This window comes from Limanda limanda, chromosome 19 (genome assembly GCF_963576545.1).
Source record: "Limanda limanda chromosome 19, fLimLim1.1, whole genome shotgun sequence".
Classification (NCBI taxonomy): Eukaryota; Metazoa; Chordata; class Actinopteri; order Pleuronectiformes; family Pleuronectidae; genus Limanda; species Limanda limanda.
In genome coordinates, this window is record NC_083654.1 from 20,496,622 (window position 1) to 20,516,621 (window position 20,000).

A 20,000-nucleotide genomic window follows, 5' to 3' on the forward strand; every position below is an offset into this window, starting at 1 on the left:
ATCGTTACACAATCAGCCGGTGTGGTTGTCGTTAAACGAATCATTAATTAAAGTCATAAACCCAACACAAACCCAAAAGAGAAATAGGATTCACACGGTTTAACAGCAGGTTCTCATCTGAGAGTTCACAGGATCGATTCCCTCCGCGGGTCACGTGTCCTCGGGCAAGACTCCAACTTTCCGACCACTCCTCCGGCCTGACCCTAATAAATGTTTAATTTTTACAAGCCGAGATTATTAAGATTTACACAGAGGCCGTATATCGCTTGACAAACTTAATCACCTGCCGAGGAGCCGGATGAGATCTATCACTTTAATGGAGGAATCATGATGTAATGAGCAAAGGATTGTGGTTAATATAATTACACAGCTTGAGTGTGAGACGCCACATTGTGCTGGAGCTGAACCTCACGTTCCACCATTAAACTCTTCTGGTGTATTCTGGGCAGCCAAGATGTCGATTGTAGTAGTTGATGATGAAGGAAATGAACACGGACCCACTAACAAGTATAATGATGTTTGTTACACAAAGGAAGTACAGGTCAAGACGAGCTCTAGAACTCGGAGAAATCATCCAGGCCCAGTGGTGTACAAAGTACTTGAAAGCCATACTTGAGTAAAAGTACAGATATCTTACCTGAAAGTGACTTCGGTAAAAGTAAAAGTCCCCCATCAGAAAAAGACTTAAAATGAGTCTTAAAGTAGCACATATTAAAAGTACTTAAGTATCAAAAGTATCTGGTGTTGAAATGTACTTAAGTATCAAAAAGTAAAAGTACAAGTACCACAATTAAAAATGCAAAGTGATTTTTATAGAAGGCCTATACAGACACAAAACAACCCAAAATGTTTCTCCACAAGATTTATCTCAACTGACTGAAAAATTATAACAACAATATGAATATAATTTATATAATGTATAATTTTACCAATTCCCTAGATGCTGAGGTTCAAATAGTGAAGACCTAGTGCATCTGAACTTCTAGAGACAACAAAGAATCAACTATAAACAAGTGCCTCTTGTGTCTGCCCAAGAAAATTAATAAACCACAGAATAACCACTAAAACATTCTGTAAATATCAATAAACATGGAGCTCTCATCAGAAGTAAGAGTAAAGTAAAGTACATATATGTGAAAAATCTACTTAAGTACAGTAACAAAGTATTTCTACTTCGTTACTTTCCACCACTGCCCAGGCCAAATAGTGAAGTCTGACCAGCCGTGGTCTCACACACATTTACATAGAGAGGTTAGTTCAGGTAACACGCCGTCCCACATAGGGCCTTCTGCCCAAATAAGGAGATGTTTTTGTACCTGAAGATGGAAACACACTGGTCAAGAACCTTCCTTCTGCACCCATCCCTTAGCTGGTCAGAGATAATTCCCTAAAGGTCAAAGATCATTTTGAAAAAGGCAGAGAACTTCTAAAGTCAACAACTGGAGGATTCTCTGAGAATGTCTGAGAGTCCAGAAGGCAGGTATCATAAATGTAAGCCTGTCGTTATGTTTTGAACACAAACAAAAATGATCGAATCTAACGAATATACGACACTCTTTATTCAGAGTTCACATTACAAACAATAACCGAACGGCCGAGCTGACTTCCTGTTTCCTGAGCTGACTTCCTGTTTTCGAGCTGACTTCCTGTTTCCTGGCTCGACCACGAAGTCCACGCAGGTGCAAACACGCCGAACACTTTGTCTCCTGACTGACACACGGTGTGAATGAGCTGCCATGGCGACCGTGTTCCCTGACCCCGACAGGCCCGGCGCCGCCGAGCAGGCAGCACAACACAACCCGTGTGTGTGTGTGTGTGTGTGTGTGTGTTGGGAGAGTGTGTAACCGAACATGACGATGGTCACCGTTGATCCCTCACTGCCTCGGGCCAACACCGGCTAAATGCACCTCACTCAGTCAGCGAGACACTGACATTAATAGAGGCTCTGCTCAGCTGTGTGTGTGTGTGTGTGTGTGTTTGTGTGCGATTGTGTGTGTTTGTGAGTGTGGAAGCCACGCAGCCAGATAGCGATAGCCGTGCAGCTCCAGCCACCGTGGTAAAGCTGCTGCGTGGCGTGTGCTATCGCTGCTGCTGCGGGGGGGAGATAGACGGGAGGATTGGGCCGTGCAGGCCGGGGTTCGTTCGCCCATCAACCCCCCCGAGAGCAGAGAGGGAGAGAGAGAGAGAGGGAGAGTGCTGGGCCTAAATGCAGAATCTCCTCAGCTCTCAAACCCCCGAGGGACGCCGACACAGGGCGCCAAGCGGACAGCGGGTTTACCATATTCATACCAGTCTTTAGAGAGGAGGAGGAGGAGGAGGAGGAGGAGGGAGAGGATCTTCACCTGTCCCATTTCCCTGCTGCCACTGGATGTGGCTGCACCAGTTCGCCCCTAGGGGAAACCATTAAGGAGACGCTGGCTCACTCCCCACATTTCTCTCTCCCTACATCCTCCCACCCTCCCTCCTTCCCTCCCTCCCTCCCTGCCTGCCCCACATCTCCCTGCCTCCCTTTTTCACATATGAAGTATGAAGCCTCTCTCATTCATTCCATATCCACACTAATAAGCCCGGGTGGTTCAGCCGAGGCCGGAGCTCAAATCCAGCAATATCTCACCCGTCTCTCTGTGTGGAAGTGGCAGGAATCAAAGCGGGGGGGAAGGGGGGAGTCGGGGGGAGGGGAGGGGGTACAGCTGTAAATGTAAACAGCCATTTTGCAGGCGCAGGTCCTGATGAAAGATGTGTAGCTGCTAAAAAGTACAACTGCTGTATCGCTGCTGAAAACCAGATTCATATCAACGGCTTTGATTGAAGCAGAGGGAGAAACCTGTGTGTGTGTGTGTCTGTGTGTGTGTGTGTGTGTGTGTGTGTGTGTGTGTGTGTGTGTGTGTGTGTGTGTGTGGGTGTGTGTGTGTGTGTGTGTGAGGATTGAGATTTGTCAAAAGATTTGTTTAGATACCCGTGTGGAATGAAGTGCACGGGAGTCCAGTGTGTGTCCTTGCTCGTGTGTGTGTGTGTGTGTGTGTGTGTGTGTGTGTGTGTGTGTGTGTGTGTGTGTGTGTGTGTGTGGATTCATGCAAGTGTGTAAATAGGTGTGACAGCAGTGGCTTTGTGTGCGTGTGTATTTGTGTACATGCACTTCCCTGTGTGCGTCTGAACTGTGGGGATTGAGGTGGGGAGTGTTAGAGAGAGAGGGAGAGAGAGAGAGAGAGAGAGAGAGAGAGAGAGAGAGAGAGAGAGAGGGGCGAGCGGGCTAACAGATTCATATCCAATATGAAGAGGTTAAAGTGACGAGTCCAATACCCCCCCACAGAGAGAAGAGAGGAGGAGAGTGAGATGCAGGAGGAGGAACAAGGAGGGAGGAGGGAGGGAGGAGGAGGAAGAAAGGAAGGAAGAAAGGAAGAAGAAAGGAGGAATAAAGGAGGGGTGTAGTACAACAGATTAATTTCATTTCTGGACTGAGCTTTTCTCTGTTGAAGGAAAAAATGCAGAGGATAATAAAAGAGGATAAAAAAAAGAAAAAGGGAGGAGGGAGGAGGGGGGGCAGTGATAAGGAGAAGAGGGAAAATAAGAGGAGAAAGAATAAGGAGGGTTTTTTTTTTCTTCTCCTTTATCTGATGGAGTAAATGTGTGTGTACTGTATGTGGGAGAGATTGGAGCCATAAGAGTGTGAAGAGGATTGTGTGTGCAAAACTGCTAGTGAGTGGGTCTAAGGGGGGGGGGGGGAGAAGAGGGGAGGGAGGGAGGGAAGAGGGAGGGAGGGTGGGGTGGGGGGCTCACAACTCCACAGTCCGACTAAGACGATTTAAATCACGAAGAGAAAACGGAGACGACTCCTCAACTTCCCTTCTTTGAAAAACACACAAACCAGAAAAACGATATCTTTGAAACATATTTTTGTTTCCGCTCGTTGTTATCGTTTTTTTTAATAACAACAATATCCCAGCGTCAAAAAATACAGGTTCTTACGTGGGGAAAAGAATATAAACTCCCACCAAGTTTCATGGAAATCGAGTTGGTAGTTTTTGCGTAAATCTGGAGACAAACCAATAAACCAACAAACCAACAAACCAACAAACCAACAAACCAACAAACCAACAAACCAACAAACCAACAAACAAATAAACCAACAAACAAATAAACCAACAAACCAACAAACCAACAAACCAACAAACCAACAAACCAATAAACCATTAAACCAACAAACCAACAAACCAATAAACCAACAAACCCATAAACCAACAAACCAACAAACCAACAAACCAACAAACCCATAAACCAACAAACCAACAAACCAACAAACCCACAAACCCATAAACCAACAAACCAACAAACCCATAAACCAACAAACCAACAAACCAATAAACCAACTAGAAGAAGAGGAACCGGAGCAGATCTGGTGTAACTTTATAATATTGTATTTTAAAATGAAATGTAGATAGCCTGTTATATATTTGAAGACCAATGTCGTCTGTATGAATATGAGAATGAAAGAACAAGGAAATGTGTTGGACAATCTGAAGTGGTTCATAGCTGTTAATATTGAGGAGATATAATATATAGTAATTGTTGATTTTCAATCGTGAATACTGACGTCTGTAAACACAAACTTAAATATATATTTCCCATATTATAACACTCAATCTTGCCAGAAGTGCCTTTTGATTACTTAATGCTTTGTGTACTAATTTCTAGTTTTAAACTGTGTGTGATTGTTTAACCTTGACACAAAATTGTCGTCGTACAAAACGCCGTTTGCTCTTTCCATCCGAGCGACACCCGATGTTTACCGTTAATGTTCCAGGTGAAAGATTCCTGCTATCACACTCCAGTTATCTATCTATTTATCTATCTTTATGTTTTTAAAGAACCCGCTGTAGAGAAAATGAAGCCAAAATATCCGCGGAAAGGGGCGGAGCCATCTTGTGCTGCAGCGGTATCAAGGCCCTACTGATACATGCAATCGACCAATCACAGTCAAGGATCTGACCTTTTAAAAACCTATAAAAACGGACATGATAGCGCTTAAAGAAAAAAGGAATCCAAATCGTCTGGATTGCCCCCTGGTGGCTGGTGGCAGTACAGGTCAGAACCGCCCATCTCCTCCATGTTAGCAGAGAGTCAAAGGTCACACTAAATGATAAAGATGGTTTCTGTTGCTCTGATGTTTCTTTACGTGTTCTCCACTCTCTCTATCTCGAAGAATAAAAAACGTACAAGATGGTGGCACCAGTTTGGCTTCAGTTCTGTGAGGTGGAAACACGTCGGCCATCTTTATTGTAGTTTCAAGTTGCTCTGATGTTTCTTCACGTGTTCACGTTCACTTTGCTGCATCACTTCCTCCACTCTCTCTATCTCGAAGAATAAAAAACGTACAGGATGGTGGCACCGGTTAGATGCGTCGGCCATCTTTATTTTACACGCCAAACGTCGAGGAGACAACGCACCAGATCCTCCGAAGACAAATATTAAATCTTGATAAAAACATACATGATAGTGCTTAAAAAAATTGCGTTTCAGGATTGCCCCCTGGTGGCTGTAGGCAGAACCGGTCGAAAACCAACCCATCTCCTCCATGTTAGCAGACTTAGCAGAGTTCACATTCAATTATAAAGATGGTTTCTGTCGTTTCAGGTTGTTCCGATGTTTCTTCACGTGTTCACGTTCACTTTGCTGCATCACCTCCTCCAGTCTCTCTATCTCGAAGAATAAAAATCGTACAGGATGGTGGCACCGTTTAGACACGTCAGCCATCTTTATTTTACACGCCAGACGTGGAGAAGAGAAATATTAAATCGTGATGATTATTACAGCTTATTACACGTTCTCCTGCAGGATCTGAATCTCCTCCTGAAGCCTTGGAGCTCGTCAGCACGTGTGGGCGACAATGAGAGTGAGTGCATGTATGTGTTTGAAAGTGTGTCTGTGTGCAATGTGTGTAATGTGTGTAGTGTGGGGGGGGGGGGGTTACTTGAGCATAGCAGATTGAAGCACTAACCGGAGCACTCAGATTTATTAAAAAGGGCCGGACCCAGCGCCTGTCCACCCCCCTCTCTCTCTCTCTCTTCGTCCTCTATTGTTGTCACTTTACTTCTGTCTCCGTGCATACACACAGCCCCCCCACACCCCCACCCCCCCCCCCACCAACCCAACACACGCCACCCCCGACCCACCCACCCATTCTGCATGATATTATGCTTTTCACTAAAAACCTTCCTGTCCGTCCTCCCCTCTCCTCTCCTCTCCCCCTTCTCTTCCCCCCCCCCCACGTTCATTACCATAACTCCTGTCCACTAAATTAAATTGGGGGGGTGGGGGGGGGGTTCTAAATCTCCCCTCGTCTCCCCCCAAAACCAGCGCTGACCACCGGCCGAGAGGAGGGAGACAAAAGAGCTGGAATCCAATCGGACTTCTGTCCTCTGGCTTTATTAACTAAATGTATCAGGAAGAAACGCATTGTTGGCACACACACACACACACACACACACACACAGTGGCAGACATGCAAAAAGGCCGCACAAAGGACACACACGCGCTGGCTCTGCGTGTGTTGTGTGTTCGATACAAACTACGTTGGCGAGAATGAAACGTCCCTGCGGCGCCGCGAGAGGAGAGATGACATTACAGCGCCGCACATCAACATGCACACACTCTGAGAGCAAAGTGTACTCGAGCACGGAGACACACACACACACACACACAGAGACACACGCACACACACACACACGCACACACACACACACACACACGCACACACACACCGTTCTGGTTATCCACAGCTTTGTCAGTTTAATCTGGATGAAGAAGCCGGAGCTGGTATCAGAACTCACTGACTCACACCTCCATACAAATGTGTTGTGTGTGCGATCACACACACAGACACACACTGGCTTCATTATGGCACAGACCTGTGAAGGAGGACAGGAACCTTAAGCCCTGCTCGCTCTATTCATGCAAGAAGGGAAACAAGATCACTGCCTTCGGGTTCGCACAAAAGAGGAGCGCTTCTGTGTGTGACCCGACAGCCGCTGACAGACATGAGCAAACGAGTGAAGAACTCGGAGCTGAAGAAGATCCACGACCTTCTACACACACAGAGAAGAAGAAGACCTTCAACCTTTGATGCCACGCGTTCGGATTATACCTGCGATTCTGGAACTGAGTAAGAAATTAAATCACGATATTTATCTCCTGAGGACGTGTCTCCACCCAGAAGCAGATCCAGTGTTTCCCTGTGAGGACCTGAGATGGACACTGGTCCGAGGTCAAAGGGTCAAAGATCAAACTCTGCTGCTGATCAGGATCTGGGATTAACGGCCTGAGACGATTATTAAATCCTTTCAGTCATAACTGTGAAACTCAGTGGGTTTGAAATCTCGAGTTTTAATTTCGAAGTGACGTCGGGTCGAGGAAGCAACTTCTCAAACACACAAATTTCTTTCCTTTGGTTTGAGGAACTTTCACTTTTTGAAAGTGTTTCAGAATTAACTCAAGAGGCAATGTAAGTGCTAATAAGAGCAAAGACACAAAAGTCACAAGTTCAACAACCACACACCCACACTTACACACACACACACACACTTACACACACTTACACACACTTACACACACCAGTGGCTCCTGTGACACCCTATTATTCTGCTTAATTAGCAGGTGACCACCGGCCCTGACCTCAGACCAGCCGCTAATTAGTTAAACAGCCTGCGGGCCTCTCTCTCTCTCTCTCTCTCTCTCTCTCTCTCTCTCTCTCTCTCCCTCTCTCTCTCCACCTCCCCAAACAGCCGCCCGGTGGAGGTGACTTATCGAGATGGAGAGAGAGGAAAGAAGACGGAGAGGAGGAAAGTGAGCCATATGAGACGAATGAATAGGCACACGGTTCTTTATGGTGTTTGTGTGTTTGTGTGTGTGTGTGTGTGTGTGTTTTTTGTGTGTTTGTGTGAGAGCCTATTGACGGACACCTTGTCGGACAAAGGCCGGCGCACGTTGAGTGCATTCGATCAGAGCTGTGCATCGGTGTTAAACCAGAAAAGGTCCCTGCTGCGTCCAGGAGTCATTGTTTAGCGGGGGCGCAAAATGGACACTGGCCTGTATATACACACATACACACACACACAGACACACACAGACACACACATGCAAGTAATGACTCAAGCCATCAGGGAAACACACACACACCAGATAGAAGTACCTGGTAAGTACACGGGAGGTACTCTTCTCGTGTTTACATGCACAGACGTGTAGGAAACAAACCCACAGACACACACACACACACACACACACACACACACACTTACATATGATTGTCGATTACATACCCAAAGACAGCGAGACACACAGGGCAGTCAAATATAGCCTGAGTGCAGCCAATTGAGCCCTTAATGGTCTCTGTGACCATCAAGAGCACAGGAGCAAGACGCCTGTCCAATGGTGTGTGTGTGTGTGTGTGTGTGTGTGTGTGTGTGTGTGTGTGGAGGGGGACAGTGTTTACCTTGATTCCCTCTATGTGTGTGTGTCTGATGGCCTCTGAATGTTTCTACGGTAACACATCTGGTCCAACACGAGCGCGTGGGAAGGTTTTTGTTTCATGTCGGCACAGCAGGAGGAGTCATGGTGCGAAACCATTCCTTTCATCTGTGTGCAATAAAGATCAACAGTGTGTGTGTGTGTGTGTGTGTGTGTGTGTGTGTGTGTGTGTGTGTGTGTGTGTGTGTGTGTTAACTGCTGCAGACAAAGGTTTGTACACATATGAAGGAAGTGTGTAGTATGTGTGTGTGAAGTCAGCTGGAAAACCTTTTCGTTATTTATCTGAACAAATGAAATAAATAAAGTCTCAAACTATTGGAATTCTTTGACGTTTTATGATTCATTTATTTGAAAGAAATGTTTAATTTCCTTGCTAATGTAATAAGTTGTAATAAAATAAAGTTAAACACACAATCCCTTGAGCACAAGGAGAAATACACAACATGAAATGTGAGGTTTCACACTGGATCAAGGGAAGTGTAGTAAAAAAAACAACAAAACAGCGAAGATGAAACCTGTCCACTGACTGTACATGTACATGTGAAGGTGAGCTACACAAAAGACACTACAGGTGTGTGTGTTTGTGTGTTTGTGTGTAAAGACAGCGACAAACCGTAATTACAAACTGGTTTAACAGTGTGTCAGTGTGTATGTTTATGGTCTGAACATATTTTAAATACACATGTTTCAAACAACGAGAACAGAAAGAGTTTGTGTGTGTGTGTGTGTGTGTGTGTGTATGTGTGTGTGTGTGTGTGAGTGTGCGCAGGGCCGACCGGTGGGGGTGAGGCAGCTTAACGCAATAAAGCATGTTGTATTGACATCTGTGTTGTGTCTATTGATTCCCCATTATGGAGCTAACAAACCTGCCTGGACGCTTTGTCATTCGCAATCACGTTAACACCGAGACTCAGCAACACACTGCCCCTTTTAAAATCTGATCCATACACACACACACACACACACAGACACACACACACACAAGCAGGTGTCTTTACATGCACACATTCTCACATTCCTCCACATTCACCGCGATCTTTCATGTCCACACACATTCACACACACACACCTCGTCCACCCACGCTCACGTTGGAACCACAAATTCTCATGCGCACACTTAAACACACACACATGGCGGCGGGGGGGTAGTCAATGGCGGCGGATCGATAGCGGTGGAAGGTTAAAACCACTCACACAATGGGTGGCTATGAGCTGCTCGTGGTTTCAGATAAACCACACATGCCGGTTTGGATCCATAACCGACCTCAACGTGCAATTATTGAATCGTCTACCTTTCTGCTGGCTCGCTTACACCCCCGCCACCCCCCCCCACACCCGGCCTGGGCTCACACACACACAGACACACACACATGCAAAAAGGAAAATTCTCTCTTCATACACCCAAACAACTGCACACACACTCACACAGACACACACACACAGACATAGTTCAGATTCCTTCTCCCTCTCACAGATTCTTTCTGACCTGCTCATTCAAAAACACACAAACCTGCTGCATTCACCGCGACACAACCACAGACACACAAAGACAGGCTGAACCCAACCTGAACACAAATTCTTTGCCTTGCACAAACACACACACACACACTCACACACACACTGAGCCAATTAATCCAGGCACAGGGGCCTTTGCTTGGGCCCGGTTCTGGGCACCACGAGGTGAAGATCCTGGGTGTGAGTGGAGGTAGTTATCGAGCAGCACGGAGCTCTTTGTGTGTGTGTCTGTGTGTGTCTGTGTGTGTGTCTGTGTGTGTGTCTGTGTGTGTCTGTGTGTGTGAGCTAAAGGTCTGTGCTTTGAACTGCAATAAAAAAGTTTCTCTGCTCTGTTAAACAATAGAACAGAATCAAAAGTGGACAGAATGAGACTCGGATTCAACCTCATACAAAACCTTCTTTGTGTTGCTTTTCCTGCTTGTTGTGTTTGTTGTATTTTTAATATCACCTAAATTAAATATCTTATATCTTCTTCAGGGAACTCGCTGTGTGTGCGTGAAGCCTCGTGACTTCACATCGTTCACTAATGTTTTTACGAGCGTGTTCACCAGTAAACAGACCAGAGAAGCCGATAGCAGAACAAACAGGTTTGACCTGAGAGGATGAGAGGCGTCTTGGAAGAAACCGACATAAATAAACCATCTCCTCCACCAGACTCGTGCCGTCTCTCTGGAGTCTGGCAGCTCTCAGCTCTATGTGGGCCACACCGGCCCCGGAGGATTTTACTGCACTGTACATAAAATGAAGGAGCATTTAGATTTCCTTTGTTGTGGTGGAGAGCCGGGACCGGGGGGGCGGCGGCTACAGGTCCCTCTACTCCGCCCCCCCGGCTGGTCAGATCTCTGAGCGCCGCTAAGGAGAAGCTGCTTGAGTCTCTGTTGGTGAAGATCTGACACCGAGAGTGAAGGAGAAACCAGTCGGTCAGGGAACCAGTCGGTCCAGAAACCAGAAACAAGTGTGTTAACACCAGAGAATTCAAGGGGGAGATGGACAAAGGGGAGACGACTGGGAAATTATGTTTTATCCACTTGCTCCGGAGAAACCAGTCAGTCCAGAAACCAGTCGGTCCAGAAACCAGTCGGTCCAGAAACCAGTCGGTCCAGAAACCAGTCGGTCCAGAAACCAGTCGGTCCAGGAACCATTCGGTCCAGAAACCAGTGGGTCCAGGAACAAGTCGGTCCAGAAAGCAGTCTGTCCAGAAACCAGTCGGTCCAGGAACCAGTCGGTCCAGGAACCAGTCGGTCCAGAAACTAGTCGGCCCAGGAACCAGTCAGTCCAGAAACCAGTTGAACCAGTCAGTCCAGAAACCAGTTGAACCAGTCAGTCCAGAAAACCAGTCGGTCCAGAAACCAGTCGGTCCAGAAACCAGTGAGTCCAGAAACCAGTCGGTCCAGACCCCAGTCGGTCCAGGAACCAGTCGGTCCAGAAACCAGTCGGGCCAGAAACCAGTCAGTCCAGAAACCAGTTGAACCAGTCAGTCCAGAAAACCAGTCGGTCCAGAAACCAGTCGGTCCAGAAACCAGTGAGTCCAGAAACCAGTCGGTCCAGACCCCAGTCGGTCCAGGAACCAGTCGGTCCAGGAACCAGTGTATTAACACCAGATAATTCAAGGATGGACAAAGAGGAGACGACTGGGAAATGATGTTTGATCCACTTTCTCCGGTTCAGTGTGGACACAAAGAAATTAAAAATACAAAAACAGAATATCATCAAAGATATATGATGTCATTAATGTTTCCTAAACAAAGCACAGGCTTGATTCTGCAGCTGTGAAGTCTTTAGCTCGACCACTTCACAGCGTTCAGTCACCGAAAGAACTCGAGGTTGAAAAGCCGACGGGTTTTTCTGTGGGTTTCGTGACCTCAGGAATCTACTCACTGATCTCAGGTCTGTTCACTCAGCAGCTCGGGGGGGGGACGAGTGTCAAGAGCTGATGAATCAAGGTTTTTCCTTTCATGCAGATACTGATATAATACTGATAATAACTGAATAATGGTTCATGTGTAGTAATAGAGAGACTGTTTCCTGTTGGCAGCTGGTGAGTCCGGGACAGTTCACCAGCCTCACAGAGATTTATCATTAAAGCAATTACATGAAAAACGTGCAAAGAAATGAGTTGTTATCGTTTCTCGGAGCGTCAGTGAGGCTGAGCTGAGGCCAGCAGTCTCACACTGTGGTGTTAAAGAGTCCAGCCGACAAAAAAACACCATAAGCTCCGAGTTCAGATCCGGTGCAGATCCACTGTCTGCTGGCGTCGGCTGTTTAGCACGTCGCTCTCTCTCTCTCTCTCTCTCTCTCTCTCTCTCTGCTTCTCCACTGACCCTCGCTCAGCTCGTCTGAGACTTCTGACACACACAGACACACACACAGACACACACAGACACACACACAGACACACACAGGTGCAGGGAATCGTACAGACGCACACATGCACACCTCGGTCAAAGGCGCAGATCAGACACAGGCAGAGAATTGTGGGTAACAGACTTAGCTAAAGTGGCTTATGGGGCCAAACCACACAGGGCAAATCCAATTCTACAAGCTGCCTGTCCGTAGGGAGGGAGAGAGGGAGACAGAGAGGGAGAGACAGAGAGGGAGACAGACAGGGAGACAGAGAGAGAGAGAGAGAGAGAGAGAGAGAGAGAGAGAGAGAGAGAGAGAGAGAGAGAGAGAGAGAGAGAGGAGGGAGACAGAGAGACAGAGAGAGAGGGAGACAGAGAGACAGACAGGGAGACAGGGAGGGAGACGAAGAGGGAGACAGAGAGAGAGACAGGGAGAGAGACAGGGAGGGAGACAGAGAGAGAGACAGGGAGACAGAGAGGGAGACAGGGAGAGAGAGAGAGAGACAGAGAGGGAGACAGAGAGAGAGACAGGGAGACAGACAGGGAGAGAGACAGAGACGGAGACAGACAGGGAAAGAGGGAGAGAGGGAGAGAGGGAGAGAGGGAGAGAGGGAGAGAGGGAGAGAGGGAGAGAGGGAGAGAGGGAGAGAGGGAGAGAGGGAGACGGAGAGACGGAGAGGGACAGAGAGGGAGACAGAGAGGGAGAGAGAGACAGAGAGAGGGAGAGGGAGAGAGAGACGGAGAGGGAGACATAGAGAGAGACAGGGAGACAGACAGGGAGAGAGGGAGAGAGGGAGACGGAGAGACAGAAAGGGAGACAGAGAGACAGACAGAGACAGAGAGGGAGACAGAGAAAGAGGGAGTTTGCATTTTATTGAAAAGGCTTTTTCGTGTCAAGTGAACACTTCACAGAAACAAGAGAGAGGGAGAAGAGGAAACAGAGGATTGTGTGTTTCTTTCTCTCCAGAGATTAAGGATGAAAGTCGGAGAAAAGAGGAAGGAAACAGAGACGGGGGGGGGGCTCTCCTGTTTATACGCTCTTTATTCCTCTCGTGTGTATCGGCTGCTTATCACAGCAACACGTTAAATAAAGAAGAGACCCTTTCGTCTCCTTCACCCACTCGTCTCCTTCACCCACTCGTCTCCTTCTTCACCCACTCGTCTCCTTCACTCACTCGTCTCCTTCACTCCCTCACTCGTCTCCTTCACTCCCTCACTCGTTTGCTAAATCGTTTCCACTTGTTCCTCCTCTTTGCATTAAACACTCTTATTCAAATGGGCGGAGCCATGTTTTATTCATACACGTTTCATCATTAATGCACTCGTCCGTTTTTTCATTCAATTTACTTTCACCTGTTAATTCACCGAACTGATACTTTAACCTCCTCCTTCCCTTATTATTCATTTATTCACTCGCTCACTCACTCGTTCTTTTTACTTTAATTTCTTAAAGGACCAACAGGGAAATTGACCGCCTCCCCCCGCCCCCCCCTCCAGTGGTTATATGTCGCCTGTCAGAAGCGGCTTCATTAAAACCTGGATCGTTTCTCTCCTCCTGACACCTACTTAAGGTGATAGCCTGGATTCCCCCGGCCTGGCTCGGCACGGCTCGGCTTGGCTCGGCACGGCTCGGCTCGGCTCGGCATACAAACCGACCCTACCACCAACCCCCCTGTTTCATCTGTCATTTCAAATTTCCGCCTGGATGGATTAAGGGGGTATAGGGGATGGAGCCACTCAGATATGTGCACACACTCCAGCACACACACACACACACACACACACACACACACACACACACACACACACACACACACACACACACACACACACACACACACACACACACACACACACACACACACACACACACACACACACACAATGTTCACATGGAAAACGCCGACCAGCAGGTTGCAAAGTTTAGAAAAGAGGTGAAGAAAAACGTCCACAGTTGGGAAGACGGGTGGATTAAAAACAGGTGACCTTTGACCCCTGGCAGATCACCAGGAAAACACACAAAACAATTCCTGATATGTGCCATAGCTCTTTTATATAATGTGATCACACACATCTATAACATCCAACAAATTCATTTCCACTCTTTAATGCCTCCTTTAATAAATGTGTTGATATTAAACTGCACAAACAGCAGAGAAGTGATGCAATATTATACTGGTAACACTGGTAACACTGGGATGAGAGAAGGATGAAACATATTGATCTGATTGAGCGAGTCACAGCGATTATTAGGAATTAAAGAGTTGCTTAAGACATGATAAGGTCTCCTCTGGGATTATAACCAATAATCAGCATTAAGATAATAATTCCTTTATTAGGAATGATAAACCTGAGGGTCTTTATTATAGCGTTTAAATCTCAATCTGGCAGGATTCATCTCTTCCTCTCTTCCTTCTCTTCTCTCTCCTGAGCCAAAGTTTTTCCTGCTCATCCCGACGTGGCCTCAGCCGCAGATCAATAACTCTCTGATCGATAGATGACAATGAACATTCCTCCCTAACCCGGCCGAGGAAGAGTGAAGAAGAAGAGAGGAGCCAGGAGACGGGAGAGGAGACGGGAGAGGAGACGGGAGAGAGAGACGGATGGGACGGAGGTGGAGACGGATGGCCATGAATGAAAGAGGGAAAGATGAGGAGAGCGTGGCGCCTCTGAGAGACGGTGATGGATGCTAATGAGGAGGATATTCATGCACCCGATTCTCTGGGTCACATTATGGATTCATACGCAAGTAAGTATTAAACTCTGCTTTATTTTAGCAATAAAAAGTAGGTGAGCCATAGAGATATTTAACATTCAAATTCTCTTTTGAATGAATTAAACAACTGAGTGAATTCAGAGTCACTTGCAGAAGAAGGAAAATCACTCATTCATAAAACAGGTTGATTATAAATTGTCCACAAGCAGGTGAAAATATCTCAAGTCCTTGAATTATATTTATGTTTTATTTTGAAATTACACCTCTTACATTACAAAGCTCTTTGAGATGTTAAATAACTTTAATTTAGCAGAATATTACAATTCAAACTTGTCAAATTGCTTCTTTAAATATGAGAAAGTAGAAATTCTTTCACTTTTATTCTAGTGAAATTCAAATTTAAAAAAAAGAAATTCTGTTATTTAAAAAAAAAGGTGAATAATTTTGATTAAATCTAGTAAATGTTTGAAATGAGGTGGAGGGATGAAGCTGCAGCTGATGACCCAGGGTTCGGTTGTGTGTGTGTGTGTGTGTGTGCACGGCGGCAGTGGGGGGGGCACTCACCGGGGCTGGACCGTGGAGCCAGCGAGGACTTGAGTCTCCAGGCGCTGAAGTCGGACGCTGTTCTCTGAAAGACGAAGGGGACCGGCAGGGGGACAAACATGGTCCTCTGTCCACCTGGGGGTCTGTCCACCTGCTGGGGGTCGTCGGTGTTTTTGTTTATTTTAGTCTCACTTTCCTTTCTCTCTCGTATCCGTGCTTGGTGGTCTCTCTCTCTCTCTCTCTCTCTCTCTGGGGCTTCTTCTTCCAGGTGGATTTTGGTCTTTCCTCTTCCCGGGGATGGAGCTCTCTTCCCGGACTCACAGCTCCATGTCTCTGGGGGGACAGATGGTGGTCGTGGTGGTGGTGGTCCTGATGGGAGTAAACCAGTCCGGGGGGGGGGAGATAAAGCTATGGGGGGGTTACTCCATGCAGGTGCCTGGACAATGGACGGGATGTGTCTTCATGGCAGCATGTGGATCTGCTCCTCTCGGGATGGAACCAGGACGCGAGTAGTCTTCTCCTCCTCCTCCGGGTCCAGGAGGCTGTGCGTAAAGATCGTTCTCCGCCTCTCCTCTCCTCTTCCTCCTCCTCTTCCTCCTCCTTCTCCTCCTTCTCCTCCTCCTCCTCCGCTCCGCTTTGGTTCAGGTTTGGAAAAGACAGATTTCTCCTCCTGCAATGACATGAAAAGTCTCAAACACTCACTGAGCACCGGGTGGATCCTCCTCGGGATGAATCTGTTGCTTCTGTTCTTTCTAGCTCTATAATTTAATTTTTGGTTCCGGTAAATATTTGCTGCGAGAAATACACAGCACGCAAAAGGATTGATATGGTAAAAAAGATGGAAATAATAAACCAGATAGTAAAGTGCACGTCTCCTCCACGCACGCTCCTCCTGTCCGACTCGCTCCTCCCTCTCTCTCTCTCTCTCTCTCTCTCCCTCTCTCTCTCTCGCTCTCTCTCTACCGAGGGTCACTAATTAGAGCCAAAATCAATAGATAAATAAATGAATAAATCCATATCAATAAGTGCACCTGTCCTGGCCCAGCGGTGAGATGACGAGGGGGGGGTGGTGGGGTGGGGGGGGAAGCGGGAGCCCCTTTTTATCCTTTTCACGCTGGACGGTCTTTTCTCTGCTCCTCCATCCGCCGGTCCTCCTCTCTCTCTCTTTCTCTCTCTCTCTTTCTCTCTCTCTCTCTCCCTCCCTCGCTCCGGCGTGGATCCGCGTCCCCCTTTGGTTTCTTCTGGGAACCCCGGTGGTGTGTGTGTCCGTCCCCGTGTAGCCCTGAACGCAAACTGCGGCCGGGAGACACACACACACAGATAGATACCCAACCCCCCGGGTTTGTGTTTTGTTTTTTTGAACCCCCTTTCCCTTCCCCTCCTCTCTCTCTACCCCCTCTCTCTCTCTCTCTCTCTGCACCCCTCACCCCAGACACACACACACACACACGCACACACACACACACACACACACACACACACACACACACACACGCACACACACACACATAAATACATACATGGTTTATACAAACCCACTTTCTCTGTCTTCCAGTGGACAAACACTTATTTATTGGCTCTTATGGATTATAGAAGCCAAGTGTAAAGATGTTGGACAGAATACACAAACACACACAGACACACACATTGACTATACATTACAAATAAAAACCCCACTTTATGTGGTTCACTTACATATTCAGTTTTATGAACATTTATTGGCTCTAATGGTTATTTTATGTGTACATTGAAGTATATGCTGAGAATGAAGATTCACGTTATAGAAGCCAAGTGTAAAGATGTTGGACAAAATACACACACACACACGCACAAATAAATACATATATGGTTTATACAAACCCACTTTCTCTGTCTTCCAGTGGGCAGACACCTATTTTTTTTGGCACATATTTGAATATTTATTGTCTCTTATGGATCTTTACATAATATGAAATAACACATAGTGAGAATGATAATTAATTATAGAAGCCAATTGTAAAGATGTTGGACATAATAAACAAACACACACAGACACACACACATTGACTATACATACAAATGGAAACCCCACTTTATGTCGTCCATTTATATATTCAGTTTTATGAACATATATTGTCTCTAATGGTTATTTTATGTGTATATTGAAGTACATGGTGAGAATGAAGATTCACGTTATAGAAGCCAAGTGTAAAGATGTTAGACAGAATATATAAACAAGGATTATGTTCAAGTATATTTCATCACAGGCTGAAACATATATATAAACTATTATGTATTATATTCTATAATAGAGTCTATGTTGAAACACTACCTGCACACACACACACACACACACACACATATGGCTCTTATGGTTCTTTTTAATACAACGTGTTGAAAAACATCATATAGTGAAAATTCCCAATGAACGTTACAGAAGTCGAGTGTAAAGATGTTGGACAGAATATATTGACGAGGATTAAATAAAGTCCATTTCATATCAGGCCTGAATCTCTAAGAGACTATGTTGCATTACTGAGAGTGTAACACATCCACCCCTACACACACACACACACACACACACAGACACACACACACACACACCACTATAATCCCGCTACAAGACTCTCGCAGATCCAGCCAATTGATCTTCTGATTACTTCATTATAATGAAGCCAATAATCACATCATCGCCGGCCTGCGAGAAATCGATCTGCTCTTCACAATGTGCGGACATGGATTCGGAAAGGGGGGGGGGGGTGTGCTTTGATGTATATTTCAGCAGGTGGACACCTCTCTCTCTCTCTCCCTCTCTCTCCCTCTCTCTCTCTCCTTTCTCCCTCTCTCTCTCGCTCGTATAGATTTAGGCTGTGTCTGGCCTATGCAAGGTCACCTGCAGCACTCAGCCAATGAGCCCCCCCCCCCACACACACACACAAGAGGTGAATAATCAAAACCTGCAGAACCTCGGCTGTTAAATTAGTAATTATACTGGCGTGCGTGCGTGCGTGCGTGCGTGCGTGCGTGCGTAAAGTGTGCGTAAAATGTCAGAGTCCAAATTGTGGATGTGCGTAGTTTCCCATTAAGGCTCGAAGAGAATGTTTTAGTTGCCTCTGTGTGTGTGTGTGTGCGTGTGTGTGTGTGTGTGTGTGTGTGCGTGTGCGTGTGCGTGTGCCCCCCGGCCATCCCCTCTCCTCCGCAATCTGCGCTGCGCATTTACACCCAAGATTAGCGCCACCATAGATTTTTTTAAATAGAAAAATCTATGCGCTAAATATCGCAGTCAATAAAAGAAAATCGACCAAAGCTCAGACTCTCTCTCTCTCACGCACGCACACACACACACACACACACACACACACACACACACACACACACACACACACACACAGACACACACACACGGACACACACACACACACCTCACCTTCTCACTTCGCGCTGGGACCGAGCTGTTAATAAGTTATCGATCAATTATGGCCTCATATATGGAAAAGGCCTCGGGCTCCAGCCGATGCTAATGTCTGGGAAGGGAGAGGAAGACAGATCAAATATAAATATCTGCTATAAGGATAAAACACGATCCTCTCACTTCACAGCTGCAGTACTAGTACTACCAGTACTTCAGCAGCTGATGGAAAAATAGACTTATAACTTTGATAAAGTACTTCTTATCCCATGATCATTAACGTCCCCGCAAAACTGCTGCTACTGAGCTGGACTATACTAGGGTCACTGCAATATACTACAATAATAGTCAGTACTCGTGAAAATACTACAAGTACTTGTGCTCTTTTTGTCAATTAATGTAAATGCCAAAGTTTAGTAGAACAGCTGATAATACTACTACAATAAATCCTGCAACTGTTTGTACACATTAAAATACCACAACTGCTCCCTAATACTACAACCATGTTTTTAAATTCAGATTGCATACTCCCTCTTTATTATTTATCTATATTTTTACTACTGTGGCTATAACTACTACTAAAGCAACTCATATCAATACTCTGACTAATACAGACCTGTTGTTAGTACTTCTCAATACCTGCTGATATTTGTATAAATACTATGACTACTTCCATCGCTGCTGTGGCCTTTACTACATCGCTACTTGTACTCTTCTTATAATACTACTGCCACTTTTGTGAGTACTTTTTGTATTATTTGAGTTGTTTTATTTTATTACTACTACTAGTGCTGCATCTGTTAATACTCGTACCAATACTGTGGCTATTACTGCCCTCTACTACAAATACTAGTGCTCTATAATGATACATCAAACAGATATATTTATACTACTGCAGTTTCTAGTAGTACCAGTGCTGATGTTAATCCTGCTGCAGCCTCAATAACTATTATTATCACTAATACAGTTTTCTCCT

General features: G+C 46.0%; 1 protein-coding gene across 1 annotated transcript in view; it reads right to left on the bottom strand.

The window, feature by feature from the left end:
- Nucleotides 1-15,757, bottom strand: part of pou2f2a (POU class 2 homeobox 2a) — a 59,570-nt gene extending 43,813 nt beyond the window's left edge. The window contains exon 1 of the mRNA XM_061092298.1: nt 15,658-15,757. Within this exon, the coding sequence (XP_060948281.1) occupies nt 15,658-15,757 (100 nt within the window). The remainder of the gene's footprint in view (nt 1-15,657) is intronic.
- Between the last annotated feature and the right edge of the window lie 4,243 nt (nt 15,758-20,000).